Source organism: Tachypleus tridentatus, unplaced genomic scaffold (assembly GCF_004210375.1).
Source record: "Tachypleus tridentatus isolate NWPU-2018 unplaced genomic scaffold, ASM421037v1 Hic_cluster_2, whole genome shotgun sequence".
NCBI classification, from domain to species: Eukaryota; Metazoa; Arthropoda; class Merostomata; order Xiphosura; family Limulidae; genus Tachypleus; species Tachypleus tridentatus.
The window spans coordinates 13372226-13395354 of NW_027467782.1; the positions used below are offsets into that span (position 1 = coordinate 13372226).

The window sequence follows — 23129 nt, forward strand, 5'->3', positions numbered from 1 at the left end:
AAATTGGTAAAGATCCATCTACAGAGGACGAAGTAGTGGTAAAAAACCGCAAAACTGAAAACTTATTCCTCCGTATGGACCTAATAAGCCTCCATATTAATTTTGAAGATCCATCAACACCCTGCGAAGTAAGTATATGGACATATAGCACAGTACTATTACATTTATATAGATATTATACAGCAAACCAGCTTTTACGTGGCAGCTGCTTAGGCTATTGTAATTTTTTCGATCTCTTAACAACTTTGCAACAATACAGCCTTCTAAGAAAACTGACCCGACATGGCCAGGTGAGTAAGGCACTCGACCCGTAATCCGAGGGTCGAGGTTTGAATCCCCGTTACACCAAATATGATCGTCCTTTCAGACGTGGGGGCGTTATAATGTGAGGGTCAAAATTGGCGGTGGTTTGTGTTGTGATGACCAGCTGCTTTGCCTGTAGTCTTACACTGCTAAATTAGGGACGGCTAGCGTAGATAACCTTGTGTAGCTTTGCGCGAAATTCAAAACACAAACAAACAAATTCTAAGAAAAACTTGTTTTACAACAACACGTTAAAGTAAAATACCATCACGTGCTTTATAACGCGAGACTGCTTAGATAAACCTTAGCTACCATGATACTTATGCAAAAATATATATAAAGGGAAGAAAATATGTTACCAAATATATATATTTCTTTTTAATACAATATGCAGCGCCGCACTTCGAGGCAATTCAAACCAAAGACCACTTAACATAAAAGCAAAAAGTTATACAAGGGAAGAGTCGTTTTCGGATTGTTTCTTTAGTGATACGTAACTTCATTAAAAAAGATTCAATGTACAAAACTTAATATTTTTATATATTTTACTAATATAAACTGTAATGCTCTTATATATGAAAAGTGATACCGTTTAGTGAAAGATATTTTATACGAACTATGAAGTCTCAGTACTACATTTAAAAATTGTATCAATAAACATATAGTCAAATATTCACGTGCAGTCCGAGAAAAAGTTGCGTTTATTTTTTAATTTAGAGCAAAACTACACGAGAGCTATGTGCGTTAATTATCCCTAATTTAGCAGTGTAAGACTAAAGGGAAGGCAGTAGCCATCACTACCCACCGCCAACTCTTGGACTACTCTTTTACCAACGAATAGTGAGATTGACGGTAACGTTATAACGACCTCACGGCTGAAATAGCAAGCACGGTTGGTGTGACGGGGATCCGAACCCGTAACCTTCAGATTATGAGTCTAGTGCCTTAACCACCTGTCCATTCCATTCCTGTTTTCATAGTAAAGCGAGTACTTTTTATTTAAAACTGTGTTATATTATACAGAAATGGTTGTTACACATACTACAGTTATTTTTCTAATTGTCTAAGTTCTGAATACCCAAAGTTTCAAATGTATGAATTTTGTTTGTGGTGTGGTTCAATATATAGCGCATGAGTTTTGGTTATATACATAGATATTGATATACGCGCTACTACCGTTATAGTAAGATGATTCATGAAAGTGTTTAACAATATTTATTTTTTAAGAGTTTTGCAGTACATTTATTTATTATTAAGTACAGTAATAGAAGGGACTGACAAGGTTTTCAAATAATTCATGCGCCGAAAAACCATCCTATTGAATTCCTAAGTGAAAACCTGTCATATATATATACTAATAATAAGATAAAAGGTCGCTAAGGTTTACGGTACATCAATGTTTCGTCTACTTCCTACCCGATCATGTCAACGAAACTCGCCCCTACAGGGCTTGGTTGTTTTTGTTCTTGTTTTGAATTAAGCACAAAGCTACACAATGGGCTACCTGTGCTCTGCCTACCACGGGTATCGAAGTCCGGTTTTTAGCGTTTAAATCCGCAGACATACCGCTGAGCCACTGGGGGCAGAGGGATTGGACTATTGTTACAAGATTTATCTAGCTTACTTGACTGGTCTGAGGGTATCTACTTTTAATATACCTATAAATATATACAGAGTTTTTATTAATAGTAAACATATCATAGACATACATAAATATCTTTTCAACCCGATTTAAACCAACAGATGGTGCTACAAACTGGTGGATAAATACAATTTCTATAGGTAAAGTGTATACTTTATATAAGAATAACATAAAAAAGATTTTTTTTTTTTTAATTTGCGCAAAGCTACATGAGGGCTATCTGTGCTAGCCGTCCCTAATTTATTAATGTAAGATTAAAGGGAAGGCAGCTAGTCATCACCACCCATCGCTAACTCTTGAGCTACTCTTTTAGCAACGAATAGTGGGATTGATCATAACATTATAACGCCCCCATGGGGGAAAGGGGGAGCATGTTTAGCGCAACAGGGATTCGAACACGCGTCTCTCGGAATACGAGTCGAACGCCTTAACCCACCTGGAACATGAAAAGAAAGCAAGCAAGAATATTATAAATATATATATATTAAGATTCAGTAGAGATCGTGCTACAAAAGTAAGGAAATAATAATCAAAATTTATAAACCTCAATCCCTACTGTGACAGTTTTATACACTTATATACTGATCAAAGTAAGTATTAAATTTTATGTAGTTCTGATTGTGATTTTTAATTATTGTAAAAGTTATAGCTATCGTGGATATGGCTATTCTGAAAGTTTATATGTATCGTGTTCATTGCATAGACATAAAACTGAAATATATAGGGAAAAATTAAAACTTTAACGGAAAATAGGTATCATTGGTTATTGTTAAAATTTCTGTAAAACTATTCAAAACAAATTAAGTGTCATAATAAAAAGTACAGTAATAAGTAAAGTGATACGACTTGGATATATTTTAAAACGATTTTCAGTCTATACTTTGGATGGTATCGTGATTTAGACTGCTTCATTTAACTATATGGATCATAATGCCATCCAAAATACCCAATGGTTCCTAATTTCTTTTAAAATTGTTTATTTATTTTTACTACTCATACAAGTATTTATTAATACTTTACGTATTTTCATACAATAGCGTTTATCAATACGTCATATGATATTTATACGATGTTGATCAATATATCAATTATTTTTACGTGTTTATCGATGTGTTTTGTTATTTACACAAGTCGATCTTTAATCAACCGTAAACTATTTAACACAAGTGAAATGTGGTGATTAACACTTATGATTAGGGAGAGAGAAGGGAGACATGCTGTGTGTGACAAGCCCTGTTGCACGTGCACCTTCTGTCACATCGAACTCGTACAGATTGACGGTCAAGAGACATGATCTTCTTTTAAATTACATAAATTATATATATATTCTTTGTTTATATTCAACTCAAGATGCACCATGTGATGGGCACTTTCGATAGTCTTTCTTCTAATATTGTTAAGCAGGCTCTACTATACTGAAGTGAGCACTGCATTTTAAATTTATAATGCGTTCAGATTTACAACTGTAAGGTCACTCTGTGCTCCTTCAACTGTGATATCCAAGTACATCTCTCGAGTTCTCAGATTTCTTGGGCACAGAACACAAAAGACGAGAAGGGAAAGGTTATCCGAGGTCACTACTCTCATTGGTGGACACGTGAAATCATGTATCTTTATCCTTCGTAATTGATGGACTTAAAGGTCAATGCTTAAATAACGAACATTCATCATCACAGTATGGACAAAATTCTCCAAGTTATGGACGTTTAGTACTTGTGCGTCAACGCCAAATATCGGACTCTTGTATGATCGTCAGATAGTATTCTCCATTATCATAGAATGTGGAATATGTTCGTTAGAATTGGATTGTAAACCAGGAATCTTAACAAATAGTTCGCGCACGCTAATAACTAGGACAACCTCAGCTTTTCCATTCATTATTTTGGTGTGTTGTTCATACTGTTGTACAATTTGCATGTTGTTCATACCGTTGTATACGATCTGGCATGGTCAGGTGGTTAGCGCTCTTAATTCTTAACATGCGAGTCGAAAATTAAAAAAAAAAAAAAATGTAGGCCAAGAGCTTTTGGGGTGTTGTGCGGACTAGCTACTTTCCCTCTAGTCTTATCACTGCTAAATTAGGGGCGGCTAGCATAGATAGCCCTTGGGCAGCTTTACACAAAACTGAACAAAACGTATCATTGTGTACGTTATGTTTTTCTATAAAATATTACTATTAAACCGATTTTGACTGAGTTTCACAAGTCAGTCATGAGATACCTGGAACGTTAAATATAACCAAAAACGAGTGACATTGCGACAGATTAAACTGTTAGACGTGTGTGTTTTAGGGTGATTTTAAGATTGTAGTAAGTCAGACTTCGCGAGTTTCTTAGTTATCTATACTTAGTATGTATACTTTATTAACGATGCTGTTTTTTTACGTCTACTATACCAAAACATTAACATGAAATAATGATAACGCGTGGCATTTCACCAAATTAATAAAGTATTTTGAACACGCATAACAGTATATATATACACAATGAATAAACGAACGACTTCAACTAAGACATTTTAATGACCTTACGTCTTAAGATAATTATTTACTACCTAAATATTTCCATGAAAAAATATATAGCCACGATATAATACAACAGTATGTTCAGCAAAAAAATTAAGTCTGAATAAATAAATATATGTACTGTCGACACGTGGATACATCATGTAGTGCCTATCATAAAGTCGCATGCATGCTTTCATCACAGGGTACTATAGATTAAATAAAGTTCTTTGCTCCCAAGTGAAAATTAACTGTATACGCAATGCATATGTAATTTCAGCATTTACCCACTCGTGATATTTTTCTATTGCTATATTGTACATTGCTTTACTTTGTTTCAGGGCTTTTTTAAATATATTTTCACTATCTACAATATATTTAAATTATTTCTACCTCACAACATAGTACAGCTCACGGAAAATTCGCAATTCCTAAATGACGTCATGGAATATTTTCAAACATCGACCATGTGGGACACTTCCACGGTCACGTGCAATAACCTTTTTATCCGATAAACACACATTTCAAAACTAGTATATTAAATACTTTCAATTCACTATTCGTTACACAAAATAACAGTTTATTACAGGATATCAATTTATGAAACGACATTATATTCAAACTTTTTTTTTGTAAATACAAACACGAAAATGTCTCAAAATTAAACTATATCTTTCATAATGGAATAACTTTTCAACGAAAAATCAGTTCATTTTTGTATTTTGTGAATGACTGATTTACAAACACAAGAATTTAACTTTTATAACGCACGCAGAACTGAAATCTATTCTACATATATAAATGCCTTAATACTATACATTTACAAATACCTCAATGTGATATTTCAAAAGGTAGCTAATCACTATTAACAACGTTTTAGCACTGTGCACAATGAATAGTTTTTATAAATAAATTTTAAAAATGTTTATCTTTTTGAGTAAATTAATAACAAAAAACAGAGATTTTAACTTTTATTTGGAACAAGGGGGTGTTTTACCTAGATGTTTAATTGTCTAGTATTTTGCATATACATTACATGTAGACGTAAAGTTTAAAAGCTATTAAAGATTAATAGAGAACATTAATAGGAAGTGAAAGTTTTTCAACATTGTGGATATTGTAGACATTCCTGATACTTCAAATACACATTATTTAAATTTCAGCTACAAGAGAAAGAGGTTTTAAAAAGATCAGAAAAATTTCTGATTAAGTTGACATAAGAAAACAAAGAGAAAGAGAATCCTTTATTAAGGTTTATATGGAAAATTACCTTGGAAAATGGAATCTGATCTATAGTATAATGGTAACAAAGGTTTCTCAACATATGATGTTACAGACTCCTCATTATTCTTGTTTCATTTCTTATTTCAGATAAAAACGCAAACAATAAATTATTTCAATGACTGAGCTAACTCAAAAGCTAGACAGTCCAAACATAAATTTCTCTCAGAACTGACAATTTCAAATAAATTGGAAAATGGTGTGCCTTGATTGTTTAGGTACATAAACATCTGCAAGTTGTTGTTTTTTATATTTACCATACCATGAATTTTGCCCAAGTGTAGCACAAAAGAAATGTTACATAGCAGTAGGTTGCTGAATTAATCAACTGTTTTTCCATTCCTATTCTATAAAATGGCTGCATGACTTAGATTGTGCTTATGACTGATAAATTTTAATATATTACACCAGGAAAACATACTAATGGAAAATTAGTTATTATCATACAAAACTGTTATTGGAAACTGATGACTATCAAACATTTACAATAAACTGTAAAAACAAAGTGTTACTGGAAATTATTACACAACACAAAATTAATAGTAAACACAGAAAACAGTATTCTCAAGACAGCTGATATGGATATTAAAACTGTAATTAAAATAAAGTACAGAACAATGTTTCAATTTTCCTAGGTCATCTTTAGGTTAACAAAAATGCCGTTCTGTACTTTATTTTAAAGTGTTAATACCCATACCAGCCATCCTGAGATACATTTTATTTCAAGTGGGTTTCTCATCATCACACATTTTCACATTTATTCTTTTAGCTTACAAGAGAAATTCCCCTTATAACTTAAGTACTGCTAATCTCTAGCTATTTGTTGACTGGACTAGTAAAGCAGCTCAACTTTCACAGATGTCTTGTACATCATGATTCCTGTACTACCAGAATGACTATTTAAATTCAAATTAATACTATTATTCTGCAAAATAATATCTGGTTGAGAAATGAAAATATTTGTTTGTGCCTATTAATCTTAGTTTTTTCAGTAGTAACAGGAATGGCAGTTCTGATGCACATTGCTATTTTTGGTGTTAAAGGTCCCTTCATGACATAAAATCCAGTATGTTTAAGTACATAATGTACAAACAAAAACAGACCACTTGACCCTTCAAAGCCTTACACACTATTGGGCATCAACTGCTCTCTCAAACACTCTGAAGGGATTAGACAAAAGTTGTCTGCTATGAATAGGGGAAAAATAAATTAATTGGAGATGCTAATTTAATAATTAAAAAAATTATTAAATATTCAATATATGAATGTTCTCATAAAAAAATGGAGCTAAAATCAACAAATCAGAATGACTTGTAAATTTTATAAAAGATAAAATAAGAAACTTAAATTTAATGGAACAATGGGAGATTCAGAGAATTAAAAAAAGATCAAGAGAGTTGTTGTCAAATGGAAAGTTAATAAAAAAAACTATGGAAAGAAAGGTTGGGTGAAAACTTGAAAATTAATAGCATAGATTTCTTTAAATACATTAAAGATAAACAAAATGTCAAAATAAGAATAGGGCTAATACCAGAAAGATAACGATGGTTATGGGATGGCTATGTTCCTGGATTCTATTTTTTCTTTAAATTTCATTGATGAAGATTTAAGCAGTGTTCCTTGTCCTGAACAACTTTTAGATGAAAACAAAAAATGAACAAGATGATCACATTAATTCTGAGGTTGTGAAAAATAAAACACAACAAATTGAGAAGTTTAAAGAATAAATCACCTGAGCCAAATAATATTTGCCTAAGGGTGTTGAAGGAGCTTAAGGATTGGTTATGCAAACCATGTGGAACTATTTTATTTTCTAACTCCTCATAAAGTAGGCAGGTGTCAAAAGATTAGAAGTTAGCTAATATTACTCCTCTTTTCAAAGGAAGTGAATACTGTCCTTGTAATTAAAGACCTATTATTCTTATATCAGTAGTAGGAACATTTGTTTCAAATTTGATAAGAGATTACTTGCAAAGTCATTTAATAGAGTTTACAATTTTGTTGAAGAAAATCAGCATGGTTTATTAAGGGAATATACGGCCTTAAAGGTTTGTTTTGAATTTCACACAAAGCTACATAAGGGCTATTTGTGCTACCCATCCCTAATTTTGCAGTATAAGACTAGAGGAAAGGCAACTAGTCATCACCACCCACTGCCAATTCTTAGACTACTCTTTTATCAACAAATAGTGAGATTGACTGTTACTTATAATGCCCCATGGCTGAAAGGGCGAGCATGTTTGGTGTGATGTGGATTCAAACCCATGACCCTCAGATTACGAGTCAAGTGTTTTAACCACCTGGCATGCTGGGCCCCCATGCCTTAAAGAATGGAGGAGAAAAAAAACTATGTTTCACAAGTACTCTATTCATTAATGACCATGGTTTCACCATCAGGTTTAGACTGAAAAGGTTTGTAAACAGGTTTATATATTTTTAACCAAAGAACAGGAAATAGCCTTCAAATTCACCTTGAAACAAGTGGTGAGGAGCTTAAGTTGGTTCGGTCATTTATAACTTTTTCTGGAGTTGTTTTTGATACTTCTATATATATTTCTAAAACTTCCAGGCTATTAATATTTTTTACTTTTCTTCAAAGATATGCAAGAATTTGCTTTTTTTAATTTTTTTTTCCTTGATCAAAGTGATGTTTAGCTTCAATAAGGTGTGCTACTGGTTATAAGAAGAATACTGATCAAAGTGGTGTTTAGCTTCAATAATGTGTGTTACTGGTTATAAGAAGAATACTGATCAAAGTGGTGTTTAGCTTCAATAAGGTGTGCTGCTGGCTATAAGAAGAATATGTTGTTGCTTTAGAAAATGATTTGGTTTATTTGATAAGTTGAGTGAATAGAAGGCAGGTGGCTTTTAAATATAATAAATGCAAGGGAATGTATTTGAGCTTTGACAATCTGAATTATCAGTATATATAATTTTGATAGAAATAGCTTCAACTGTGTTGCAGCAGAAAAAGATCTTGATGTTTAGATTGACCAGTCTCTCAAGCAATCCAAGTAGTATACTGTCGCTAGTGATACGGAAAATAGGATATCATGCTTTACCTACAGAAATATTGAATACATGCCAAAAGAGGTTATAATGCCATTGTGCAGGTCATAAGTGAGATCACATCTGGAGTAATGTTTAGTTTAAAGTTCCTTAATATAGAGAGAACACTGAATTACTGGAAAAGGTTCAAAGAAGGACTAGTATGATGATACCTTGGATGAAACTGTTGTCCAATGAGGACAGGTTAAAATCACTGAAAGTTTTTTTGAGGAAAGAATTTAGAGGAGATCTGATTCGAGTGTTCAAGATTGTAAACAGAAGTGTTGATGCATCATCTTTTTCCATATTTGATGATTAAAATGGTGAGACCAGGGAATTTAAAACATACTTTGGCAAAATAGGAGTGATGTTCAGCTAATAGTTTTATTCTTCTAACAGGGTTGTTGGCCTTTAAAAGGGAGTTGCCTTCAGATGTAAATGCAGTTAATTTACAGGTGTTTAAGGGAAGGTTTGAAAAGTGATAAAGACGAGCTTTGAGTGTGTTACTTTTATCTTAGAGTTTAGTGGATCTGATGGCCTAGATGAACCAACAAGTCATATGTTGCCCTTAAATTATATGTATTTATATGTAAAGTGCTAACAAAAACTACTACTCATAGCAACTAATTCCATAAACCAATTGTCTTTTAAAAAAAACAAAAAACATCTGTCTTGACCATACTCTTTCCTGTTTTCTTTAAATGTTTAACTTTTAAGCAGGGGTTTATTTTAACTTTTCCAGGAAGTGGTTAGCTGAGCTAGTGCTAGAGAAATCTACCAGCAGAAGAGACATTCCACTAGCCAACTGTACTTTTCAAAGACTGCTTATTAAAAATGTTGAGTTATAATTTGTATTAACACAGGAATGTTAAAGAAATAAAACATCTCCACATAATATATTGCAACAACTATATAGTCACCAGGCTACCACTGTAAACTTTTCTGTACAGCTTAACATTAATAAAAATAAATTAATTTACACAGGAAAAAAAGAAAAAGGTTGTGTCCATAAAGATGGTTAGTGTTTGAAATATAACCACCCTCAACCAAATCAATCCCCACAAGCATGCAGTCTTACTTAGAGCATTTAAAATCTGTACACAAAAATACTTGGTAATTTAAAATGTTGCAAATGTCACCTCCAAACATGAAGATATCTTCCTTTTTTGATATATCATGAAAAGGGAAGTAGAGTGGTGATTAATTTATCATGATTATTGAACACAAAGTAGCTTTACATTAGTATTTAAATATGGTATAATAAGTAAGGTATAGAGTTATCGGCTTGGGCTAAAAAACTCCTGTACGTATAGCTCTGTAGATAGAACATCAGAGTTTTAATATGATCTGAGGGTTTCTGATCTGGCTTACTCATGAGAAAATGCCTTTCACCACTTTCAAATAACTCTAAAAGAAAGAAAGGATCTTGACAGTTCCAACAGAAGGTTATGCACTAGTTTTTTGATATCTCAAACAGAAAGAAAGGTACTGGTTTTTTGATAATTACAAGAGGAAAAAAGTTAGTTCTTGAAAATTACCACAATTATGTACTGCCTTTTGGTGTTTCCAATATATAAATGATACTTGTTCTGGATAATTACAATAAAAATAAAAGATACTGTTCTTGTAAAAATTTTAATCAGTAATAATAACAATGCCCATGTATTCATACTATTATATTATCTTATATTGTAGTATGCATGTGAACATAATTTACAAATTGTAGAATACTGTACATACAAACAAACAATTTAATCACCCTAAAATATTTAGCTTTATTCTTCCAAAGATAAGTTTCTTACCTGTGTGCTAATGCCAGATATGATTTCTAGAGATATGCCTTAATGAAGGAGTTTATAATTTGAAGAAAAAAAACAAAACACCTGCCCAAGGACCAAAATAAAAAATCTACACATTCTTTCTGCATTCCACAAAAAACTAGAATGTAATTTTTAACAGCAAGTACAATTATTATAATTCTGTTGGCAGATATATGTTGTTGGGAATAAATTATACCATATTTTGCATCCAAGTTTTTCATGTGAACCTAAGAAACTAATAAAAGAAGTTTACCTTATTTCTACCATGTAACTAAAGTGACATTTAATGTGCATAGTTAACAGTTTAAAACTTTTGTATTTCTTATCAACTTGTATATCCTTCCTAGAGTTTAAAATCAAACTGTAGGTAAAAGTAATAATAGTTTTGCAATAACTTAAATGTTTGTTACCATGAGAATTACTAATGATTTGTGAATTAAATATATATAGTTTTGATCTGATACACATTTTTCATTGACTGGTACATGCCAAATACCTGCAGTTCTGAATTTCCAAGAATTTGCACATCTTCTTACAAATCTAATTTTCAGCAGCAGAATACACAATATAAAAAATAAAAAAAGCCATAATGGTAAAATTTGGTGTCCTAGGAACCCAGTGATACAAGATCCAAATCTCTGTAAGTTCAAAGTCTTTCCACTGGAACATTAAAGACTCAAAGCATGTCAGACAGGTGATAACACTTTCCCCTCTGTTTATTGCTAGAAAACCAGCTGGTCTGGAATGCTCGATGAGAAAAGGGAAATCTTCCACAGATATGGAGCGTGTGCTCTTCCTGTAAGTAGTGATTCCACATATAAACACACGTAATGGTAAGTATCGTACTGACGTTGCCAGGGGTTGCTATCTTCAGGATAAGGTGAAGTTTCATAAGCAATCCACTGAGCTGTCAACGAGTGGTTACAAAAAGTACACACAAAACAGCTGCTATCTTCTTTAAGAGGCTCACTTTTATTAGGAGGCATATGCTTGAACAGAAATGGGAAGAAAGCTGTTTCTTCTTGGTTTGGATGTGCCCATAGTGAATAGGTTTGAGTTGCTGAAGAACATTCTCCACACACAAAACACACTGCAGCAAAGTGTAAAACCATCTTCTAAAGGATCAGCAATTCTTCTGCTCAGTTGAGTTTTATCAGGTGTTGCTGCATCCTCTAACTTGAATTTTGACTTATTTATGAAAGAGCTAGTACTTGGTCCAAAACCTGCATCTTGGTATGTTAATTGTGGTAGTGTGCGAGTTGTGGATACAGAATTAAATGTAGTTAGCAACACTTCATTTTGGGTTGAGTTTGCATTTCTATTGCGGGCATGCTTATCCAAGTGAGAAATCTGAAGTTGGGGAACAGAGACCTGTGGTGAAGCATCATGAAGTGAACCACATGATGTTAATGAACTTTCAAGTTTTACAGTTTTTGTAAAAGGTATTTTATATTGTCTTTTTTCATTTGGCATTCTAACAGCTTCAAATGTTTCCCACTGGGTTTTCATTAAAGTGGGTTTCTCGACATCACTGGTCTGTACTATGGTTTAGCAGGTGGTTCTAGTGTCAGTTCTCGCCGCCATGATATAAATAATATTTTATCCTATAAAGTGACGTATTTTTTGCCATAAAGAGTAATAGCAATATATTTAACGAATGAAATTCAGCTAAAGGTAATAAGTTGAATTACATAACATATTCACCCACCAATGTTTAGTATAAGCACACATGAAATTTTAGGATAGCTAATTGAGTTAACTCGATTCGAATGAAAATGAATGAAGGCAAATGTTTATCGATTGCTTCTAAATTTTTTAAACACAATTTAAAATATTACAGGACTTTGGTAACTACGCCTTCAACTACGACATTGTTGACCCACTCGGGGCCACCAATGGCCGTTGGGAGGCTGGAGACGGATACGGAAACAAACTTGGAGCCTACAGTCTGACTGACATCGACGGTCGTTACCGCAGAGTTGAGTACGTTGTTGATGGTGCTGGTTTCTGTGCTGCGGTTAAGACCAACGAACCAGGAACCGCCGCTAGTGCTCCTGCTGAAGCCGTTGTGGCCTCCAGCCAACCAGGTGTTGTCGCTTACGGACTTACTGTAGTGAAGGCTCATGTTACGACTGCCTATGCATATGGAAATCCTGTTCACGCCGCTGGTATCCATAGGGCTCCTGTGTATGGAACTGGATTCTTGAAGTATCATTAAATGCACATATGTATTTTAGTCCTTTCATTAAGATGTATCAATGTACACACATATGAATTATCTTAAAGAATATTCTGTTTCGGCTACTAACATTCTGAGCTTCAAATTCTCAACTACCTAAACCTGAATTCTTCCCGAGTATTAGTATCTTATCTTTATTTACACAAAAGTCTTAACTTATTGCAGTATGCTGAAAATGATAGCGTGTGAGACAGAACTGTATCGTTCTGTCCACCGAGGGGAATTTTTGTATGTACTCACAACTGCCTGTATAGTTTGTATTTATGTAATACATCTTATTTGGTTGGTACAGAAGAACTAGTATCAAATACTTTTCGCGTGTTTTTCAACATAGCATTTTCGAGAATAAAAGTGCCATTGAAAGTCGAGCTGTGAACCAGCTGAATAATTACACCTAATGACTCGATTTAATACAACTTATTGCACGTTAACGTTAATATTTATTTATTTTTTTATAAAGATAAAACTTTTGTTTTTTTTCTCTTTCTTGTTCATTAGCACATTAAACACGACATTAGCTGTGTGTTTCGTACCAACACAGAATAAAATTTTAAAAATAAGTTTCTCAGTCCTAGCTCTTCAGAAAAGAACCCGTATACATTAAGACAATATTTGAACAATGTTCAGCGAACTACCTGAATGGAAATATTAGTATAACTAGACTGGAAACTGAGAAAAGTATGAAATTCTCATCAATTTTGTTTCACAAATGCACATACTTGAGTATAAGAGATTTTGTACATTTATAGCTCAGTTCACAAACTATGTACGGTTTTACACAGTGCTTGACGTTAGAGCCTTTAGTTGAGGTAGGGTGCAACTGGTTCGCTTCAACACGATTCGGTTCATCATGACCGAGTAGTTAGGGCGCTCGACTCCTCATTTGAGGGTCGCGGGTTCGAATCCCCGTCACACCAAACATGCACGCCCTTTCAGTAATGGGGGCGTTATTATGTTACAGTCAATCCCATTATTCTTTGGTAAAAGAGTAGCCCAAGAGTTGGTGGTGCGTGATAATGACTAGCTGCCTTCCCTCTAGTCTTACACAACAAAATTAGGGACGGCTAACTTAGATAACTCTCGTGCAGCTTTGTGCGAAATTCAAAAACAAACAATCAACAAGAGTCTCTGGAAACTACACGTCTGGAATCCCCCTCTATGTTCTTGAGATGAAATAAAATAATAGTATTATCTATTCTGACATTTAATCTTTACGACATAAATAATCTGCGGTAATGTCGTGAATTGTCCAACACAATACAGTAAACACTGTTTCGGAGGTCATGCAACTTAATGATTTCAAGTAGTATAACCTGTATAGCATTTTGTATTATTTTGTTCACTGTTTTTTGTCTCGAGCGTTGGCTTTGATTCGACATGGAATTAAGAATCAAATACACATCAAATTACTTTATTAAAACTACCCCATGTCTTCGAATGTGTATAATATGGACCAAAAATATCAGTATTTAAACGTAAAATACAGTCGTTATAATAAAAGCATGCAAATTCACAACAATGCATAACTTACTAGACCCATCAGAACTATAAACAGTATTGATACATATTGCACGTCACAACTATATAGGATCGTTTCCTTCGTTAATGTTATTTTGTGTGTGTTTTCTTACAGCAAAGCCAGGTTGGGCTATCTGCTGAGCCCACCGAGGTAAATCGAACCCCTGATTTTAGCGTTTATAATAACCTCGAGACGTTACTGTAGGAGCTACACTATGTATGTCTAGCTCACTTAAAGAAATTTAATGTTCAATAAAAAAAATTTTAAAACCCAACAAAACTAAAATTATCATAGAAGCATGCACAAACAAAAAAAAGGAAATGAACAAATTTGTACGTGCTGTGGAATGGCTGACACCTCTACCCACACAGTTTCACCTCCACGGTTTATTGGTACCTTTCCTTCTGATGGACAGATTCTTCCTTCACAGGCTTCTTCACAGTTTTCTTGTTCAGCACCACTGACATGATGACAAGGAGCTGGAAAGTTGAACTTGAAGGCCATTCACAGTAAAAAAGGATTAAAATCTTATAGTTCTGTAAAGAAGAAAAATACACTTTTCTTCACACTAAATCTTGTTCTGAACACAAAATCTCACTTTAGTCCCAATTTATTTTTAACATTTTAACTAATCCCTGGACAATTAAGATTCAAGTCATCTAAAATTTGCAAAGATTTTCTTTTCCAGTTAAATATAGAATTACAAGAAAGTTAACTGTTTAACAAGTTTTACTGCTATTCATTTAATGTTACTATAAAATCTTTGAGAAAAAACATAATAGTATTCAGTATAAATCTTTATAAAGTTCTTAAAAGGATAAACTTGAAGTAGGCACTTCTTCACCTGCAGCAAGCAATATGCAGACTAAATTACAAACTACAATACCCATACAGTAAAACAGAACAAACAATTCATGAGATAAAAAACAACAAACAGCACAATATGAAATTATTAAAACAATATAAAAGCAATACAAAGAATGGCAAACGAAAACTTAATCACAGCCAACATTTGAAGAAAGTGAGAGAGTTTGTTTGTTTGTTTGTTTTTTGGAATTTCGCACAAAGCTACTCAAGGGCTATCTGTGCTAGCCGTCCCTAATTTAGCAGTGTAAGACTAGAGGGAAGGCAGCTAGTCATCACCACCCACCGCCAACTCTTGGGCTACTCTTTTACCAACGAATAGTGGGATTGACCGTAACATTATACACCCCCACGGCTGGGAGGGCGAGCATGTTTAGCGCGACGCGGGCGCGAACCCGCGACCCTCGGATTACGAGTCGCACGCCTTACCCGCTAGGCCATGCCGGGCCAAAAGTGAGAGATATCAGTTCAGTATTATGAGCAAAAAAAACCCTGGAAACATTTCAAATAAAAATATAGTAGCATTCTTAGTAAATCTCAGTAAAATGTAAGACTTTGAAAAGTTCCTTATAATACACTATTCATTACATGTAGAATGTTGCAATAACCTGTTTTGTTTTTCATACTCAAGTTCAAATTCACTCCTCCACAATAACCAACAGTTAAACACACTTACAAGAAACAACAGAGTTCTAAATATTAATGTGCATAATACCCCATACCATTTTTAACAAATGACTTGAAGGTCACCATTTATGAAGCCTGCTCATTGTACATGAAAATATATGGCAAACCTATTCAGAAGAAATATACAATTCTGGTCAAAACAATGCTAAACAGAAGTAAAACTAAATTAAACCTAATGATAAGAGCTTATGTATGTGCTAAAATTTTAATGTTCATTATAACTTAAATAAGATGATTTGTTTCGGTCACTTCAAGTTTAAAATATGTCATGTAAGACAATATTATTATAACTGTACATTTATGCGTGTCAAGTTATTGTTATAACATTGTTGTAAATATCTGCTGAACGTTTTACACACAATTTGTTTGTGTAGAGGTAAATGAAAATAAATAGATAACCATAATACAGTTGATTTTAAACCTTGACGACATACATGTCTGTCTTGGAAATTTATTTTTAAAGTTATACAGTCTGAACTACCTAATCACGTGCAAAATACTGTACACAGTAGTGTACGTAGTCATTACAAATTATAAAAAAGTATATACATGGTTGTCATGTGTATAGTATATTTAGAAACAACTACATATTGTGTATACAGTCAAAGTAAAACAATTTACTTTGCACTCATCCATATATATTTTAAAACTGTGGAATATTACATACTGTTGGCTGCAACTAGGTAAGCTACATATTAATCAAATCCAACCAAATGTAAACTATACACATCATAAAAATCATAACATCTAAGGTAACACACTGTTATCAAATTTAATTTTCAATATGACAAGGAAAATGGACAGAAAATATAGTACAACTATCTTGCTGTTCCTGATTCAAATTTAGAAAAAAGGTAAATAACTGAAATACGACTCTTAATATTAGTACTACATTACTAAAGACAGATGTGCCCATACAAGTTTATAATGATTCTTGAATGTTTTCCATTGTTCTATAAATCTGAGATTATTTCTCTTAGACACAAATTTATTCTTGCTTAATGTGGGTAATATAGCTTACCTTTCATTTATAAAAATACAACTAAACCAAGCATATACAAGTTCCACATGCATTGCAATCATACAAACAGATCTTTTACTACAAACAACATTTGTACTTCAAAATATTCATGTTATTTGACTTTTCTGACTGATAAACTTAATACTGATTCACAGGAGTTTTGATAAGTTTAAATTAAAATCGGTTCTTTTATCAAGGAAACATCCAAATTTAGCATTATAAATTATAACTATACTTCACAAATTTTACGAAATAATATGCATAAAATTTGAAACTAAAAACACTAAAATATGCCTGAAAATAATTAAATGTTATATGAATAAACTAGAAATAGTTGATGGTGAAACACAGAATTGCATTACTAAGGAGACAAGTGTGTGTGTTTTCTTATTGCAAAGCCACATCAGGCTGTCTGTTGTATCCACCAAATGAAACTGAACCCCCGATTTTAGCATTAAGAATTCATAAATTTACCACTGTACCCGCACAGGAACAGAGTGAATCATAGATACATTCTGTTTACCTTTTAGTTTGTAGATGTTATAAATCAATCACGTGATGAACTGACAATGTCATTAATAATTTTATTTTTCATTATACAAGCTAACAAAAAAGTTCAAAATATGATGATAATCACATGTATATTACGATTAAAACATAACTGGACTGAATATAAATATATCAGCACCTAAAATTAATTGATAAACATAAAACTGCTTCTGTAATAACTTAAACCTATAAAAATATAATCATGTAATTTTCATACTTTTGTCCAGAAATACATTTCTGAAGTTTAACTTTAAGTATAAAATTTTTTATTCATGTACCTTTACGATAACAACAACTATTTAGTTATGGTATGTTAAGTGTTTATGTACCACTTGCATACTGGTTTTATTTTTGTGCGACTTCTATTTGTGTAGGTATGTGCTTTATTATATAATTTTGGTTATTTCCTGAGTTTCTTTACACACACACACATATATATATATATATATAAATACTGCACTGTCGTTAATAGTCCATGCTGCCAACTTACTGCCATAATGGAACAGCACTGAAATGTGTTCATAATATTCCATCTATCAGTCAAAATCCAAAGAGTGATGTCAATCTAGTTAGTTGCCATGAATAATCATCAAAGATCATACACAAATATCATAGTAGGGTGTATATTTCAAATTAATATATATTTTTTTCAAAGGTTGGAGGTATGATTGGTAGAAATATCAGGGGTGATTTCTATTTATTTTTTAAAGTATTTAATGGAAACTGTATTCCCACCAAAAAGATTATAATATTATAATGTCCCTAAGTTGAAAGAACAAGCATTTTTGGTTGGACATGAATTCAAACCCACTACTCCAGACTGTGAGTTGAACTTGGAATATATAAGACCATAACACAAGGTTTTGTGACTAACAGATGAAGATTTCACAAAAGTATCAGTTTGATATCAATGTTACTTTCATTCATTTTTCTCAGTTTTGATAACAAATATTATAATAAAAAAATGTTCATTGTGGCAAACAAAATAATAATTTGATACAAGCAAAAGGTTTATTTCTTCCTAATTCATAACAACATTCTTATATCAATATGACTTGTAAATTTGACACTGAATCAGGCTGTACAATTACAGTCTTCACAATATGTAGACTGCTGCAAGTAATTATGAAAGGAAAAAGTATTTAACATATTCCAGAAACAAAACTATATTTGGTACAATATTTATAATTATAAGCAACAACTTTTAATTGAACTTTACATACATGCTACCAAAGATATTTGTATGAGATATGTTTGAAAATCTTCTTCTTGTATTTGATTTTTTAAATCAGTTTTCAAAACTACAATGAACATGCCTCAGACTGATATTGTCATAAACATCAAAAACTTTATATTCATTAGATATACAAGCTGACTTCAGGTTATTTTTGTTGTTTACCTTCAGTGTTAACTTTTGCATCTAGTGCATTGCCATTTATAATCTTTCAAAGGTACACTGGAAATTTTGCTTAGCCAGTCTCTTCATATTTTTGGAACGACAAAAACATTCTTTTGTATCAAAAACTACTATCCCTAAAGTTTACACCACGTGAATAACTAAAACACAAACATTTAGCATGTTCAAGAAAGAAATTACATATATCTTAACGGCAAATCCTGACTTTTCCAAAATAAATCTGACCATATCCATTCCCTCTCTTCAGTTGATCACTCACCAAATCAGATTACAAGTATCCAGAGAAGTAGCTTCTACATCTTACAACAATAAAGTTTCATATATAGAAGGAAGTATAAAGTACAATACAACTATTTCATGAAACTATGGATATGACTCTTTGAATGTTAACCCATTCATAGATATCCCTCTTTGTGTGACACTGAAGGGAGAGTCTGCATGATATATTTCAACTAATGATATGCTATGACTAGTCAGTAACATCTTAGTGATCAGCCTTCATTATGCTCTAAATGCCACATGTAATGTGTAGAAATTCACACACCTACATGTGGTAAATTAATACAATAGTATTATGATGTTGAACAACAAAGTTACTGCTACAATGAAATTATGTACTCTCCTTTATTGTTGACATGATTTTGTTGGTATTTACCAAAACCAAGTTTTGTGTGTCTGCAGCATTTTTGCCCTTGCAAAAGATGCTATTAGAAAGCTTTCATGTCCAAATCACACCACTCTTTCATGCATGTTTCCCATAAACCATACAGTATATGAAGACGCTGCTTTCAAAATGCATGTCACAACACTGTAATAGCATATATAATCTTTAAGTATTGCTTCTGGTGGCTTGAATGTTATTTATTATTTTATACTAGTAATCGTATTTGTTTCATTCTACACCTTCTTAACTCTATTACTATGTGTAGGGGTCAGAGGGTGCTATCACATTTGTAGATTTGCATTCAAAATTTTATTGATCAATTATTTTACAAATATGTGTGAATACATGTGGTAGCAGATTGTAATTCAAATGTAATAGTACACAATAATTAATTAATTTAAAAATAAATATTTAAACAAGTTCCTAAATATCAATTTTTGTTTGTCATGCACAAAACTGAAGGCTTCTTTGGTTTAAATTATATTTCTGATGTCCAAAGGCAAATTTTACACTTTTTAACAAATAGAAATTTAAATTACCTATTTTGACAAGCTTGAATATAAAATAAAAAAAACCTCCTTTCTTATCTATTTTCTGAAATATTACTATATTTAGAAAATCAAAAAAGTTAATTCTGTCAATTTCTTTGGTTTTTGGAAATGATTGTTTACACATTCTTACTTTGTTCTATGAAATGTTTACAACCAATTGAAAGCTCAGAATTTTTACCCACATGGTATTTTAGGTTTGAAAAGTGTCTTCATGAGTAGATCCATTTTTTTGTTGTTGTAGACTCACAAGGAAAGGTGAGATGAATGATGTTTAAAAATATTTTTAGACATAAATACATTTTAATTAATAAGATTTATTAATTACACTAGAAATCTGTGGTACTTAAATATAACCTATGATGTTCTTTATATCAATATGTGTATATAAAACAAGAAAAATATTTTACATACTTCAGTTGTAAAATGTGACAAGGCTTAGCAAACTGTGGAAAGTAAGTACACATTCATTGAGAAGGAAACATCATTGTTTTTCTGTATTTCTTTACTTAATGTTCTGTGCTCTATGATAAGTAATTGATATTTCAAGATTTACTTGTAGACAGTAATAATAATAATATGTATAAATATACGTAAAATGTACTGCATTACAACTGAAACATGATTGTATTCTACAAAATACTGGTCTTCAACAAAGTTATTTCATCAATATCATATATATCATTCTCAGCAGTTTTCAGTTCATCTCTGTGTGCTTCTACATCATAATGATTTAAAGATTTATATTCTTTTGAATCCAGTTTATGATTAACATTGTAACTGTGTCTGTTGAGGTTCACACAAATAGTGATTTTTACTGTTTTAGTTACTGATGAAGTCATGATCAGAAAATTATTTTTGGAGCGGTTTGGTCATACATAAGTAGTTTAATATTTCACTGCATGGAGTAAGTCTGCAGCAGCCATTCCAGGTGTATGATAAATTTTAATTGTTTTTCATAAATTGGTTTTGATTCATAGTTTTAACACAAAACATTGTTTAATCTTTTTGCTTATTTTATTCAGTATGTTATATTTTCTGTTGTTACATACTTTTTAAATAGGGTTAAAGTACCTATGTAAATCAGATGCAAGTCTTATATGAATACTGATCTTTTATTTTTGGCAAACGTTATATGCTGTATCTATTGTGCTGTAACACTTGTAGTTGTGTTTTTATTGTCATGTCATCCTGAAGTGAGACTATTTTACATCATTACAATAATTAGTACTTCCTTACTGTGAAATGGACTGTAGTACAGTGCACAAGGTTCAGAGTTAGAATTAACAGTGTGGAATATGTATTAAAGTTATTGATTTCATCTCTATCTACACATCTTCTTGTTCAATTCTCCATGAGCCTGTTGTAGTCAGTAGTTGGATGGAGACTTAGTTTTAATGTTTGAGTAATGATTATTTTGGTGATTGCACAATGATATTAGGTGGAATTTCTTATTGTTCATGTTTGAAACAATTCTGTGCAAAACATTTAGGGATTTGTATTTTGCAGCTACTTATAACTGTGTGACAGGCATTACTGTACTTGAATACCACACATTAAGGTCAATCTGAGGCTTAGTTTAATAAACTGAGTGCTAGCTCAGCTAGTGTGCTTTCTGAAGAGAATAAACCATGGTTACTTGGAAATTTAATTTGAATGATTAGCCAAATGTCTCATCATCTTATTAGTGACGTGCATGAATGGATTAAGGAGATTCCAACTATCCCTGTATCTACTATCTCGCAAAACCACAGCCAAGGGAACTGGCTTGGAGAAATCAACATAACCAATCAAAGTTCACAGTTCCTCCTGCACAATTTCTCAGGCTTTGCAAAGTGTATTCAGAAGTAAACTTGTCTTTTTGTTGTTATAGTTTATGAAGAAAGGGTGATGTTCAAAAGATTTTGTTTTTAGACCAGATACAGTTTACCTAATAAAAATGATTAATACAATGGAATTTTATAGTATGGATAAAATAACTTATGATTTTGTATTATTTAACAATGGTTACATAAAAAAAACATACTTTGCATACTCCTTTTGGAAGTTTGAAACTGAGGTGGTGAAAATACACATTCTGATACCACATGTCTACTGAATGGCATAATATCATAACATTCATTTCAATTTCTATGACTTAATGACAAAAGTTGGATAAGAAAAAATTACTTACAACAAAATTTTTCATTAAACATTTTCTTCAAAACACTAATTTCAAATCAGGTGGTTAAGACACTTAACTTGTAACCCGTGCGTTGAGAAATTGAATCCTCATCACAACAAACATGCTGGCCCTTTGAACTGTGGGGGTGTTAAATGTGATGGTCAATTCCACCATTCACTGGTAAAAGAGCAGCCCAAGAGTTGGTGGTGGGTGGTGATGACTAACTGCCTTCCCTCAAGTCTCACATTACTAAATTAGGGATGTCTAGCACAGATAGCCCTCGTAAAGCTTTGCTGGAAATTCAAAACAAATGAGTTTGGTTTTAAATTGGAAATTATAATTCAAATTTTAGTATTATATATCAGTTAAATTTTTAACTTAAAAGTGAATATTGAAAAAAAAAATCTAAATATCAGGTTTTATGCATTATATGATGTGCTCTGAACCTTTTTTGCCAGAGGCGAATGCCCTATAAAGAGAGATAGTTATACAAGTTATCATGTATAGCAGCGAAATACCTCCACTGGTTAAAAATAATAATATTTTTCTCAAAGTCCCAGAAAATGTGTTTATGCAGAAGAGTTGAAAAAGACAGGCTGCAGTAGCAACCTTGCTTTAGGCTTAGGTATATTCCAACTTGATGGTAAATCATTAAACGTGTTAAATTATCGTGATCTTCAAACTATTGTGTTTTAATGATTCATTTTTAGAACTAAAAAGTAAATGTCTTTAGCAATGGAAGTAATGAGTCGGGAAAAGGTCCCTAGCATCGGGGTCAAAAAGTGGGGTAAATATCTTTAGCAACGGAATGAGCAGTGGGGGAATGTCCCTCGCAATAGGGGTAAACAGTATGGGAAATG

General features: G+C 32.4%; 1 protein-coding gene across 1 annotated transcript; it reads right to left on the reverse strand.

Moving 5' to 3' along the window:
• Window positions 1-10262: 10262 nt before the first annotated feature.
• LOC143242163 (uncharacterized) lies at window positions 10263-22658 on the reverse strand. Its single transcript, XM_076485484.1, has 3 exons — window positions 22279-22658; window positions 14723-14891; window positions 10263-12780 (listed from the first exon to the last, which is right to left on the reverse strand). The coding sequence occupies exons 2-3, from the start codon at window positions 14857-14859 to the stop codon at window positions 12432-12434; spliced, it is 486 nt and encodes a 161-aa protein (XP_076341599.1). The 5' UTR covers window positions 14860-14891; window positions 22279-22658; the 3' UTR covers window positions 10263-12431.
• Window positions 22659-23129: the final 471 nt, after the last annotated feature.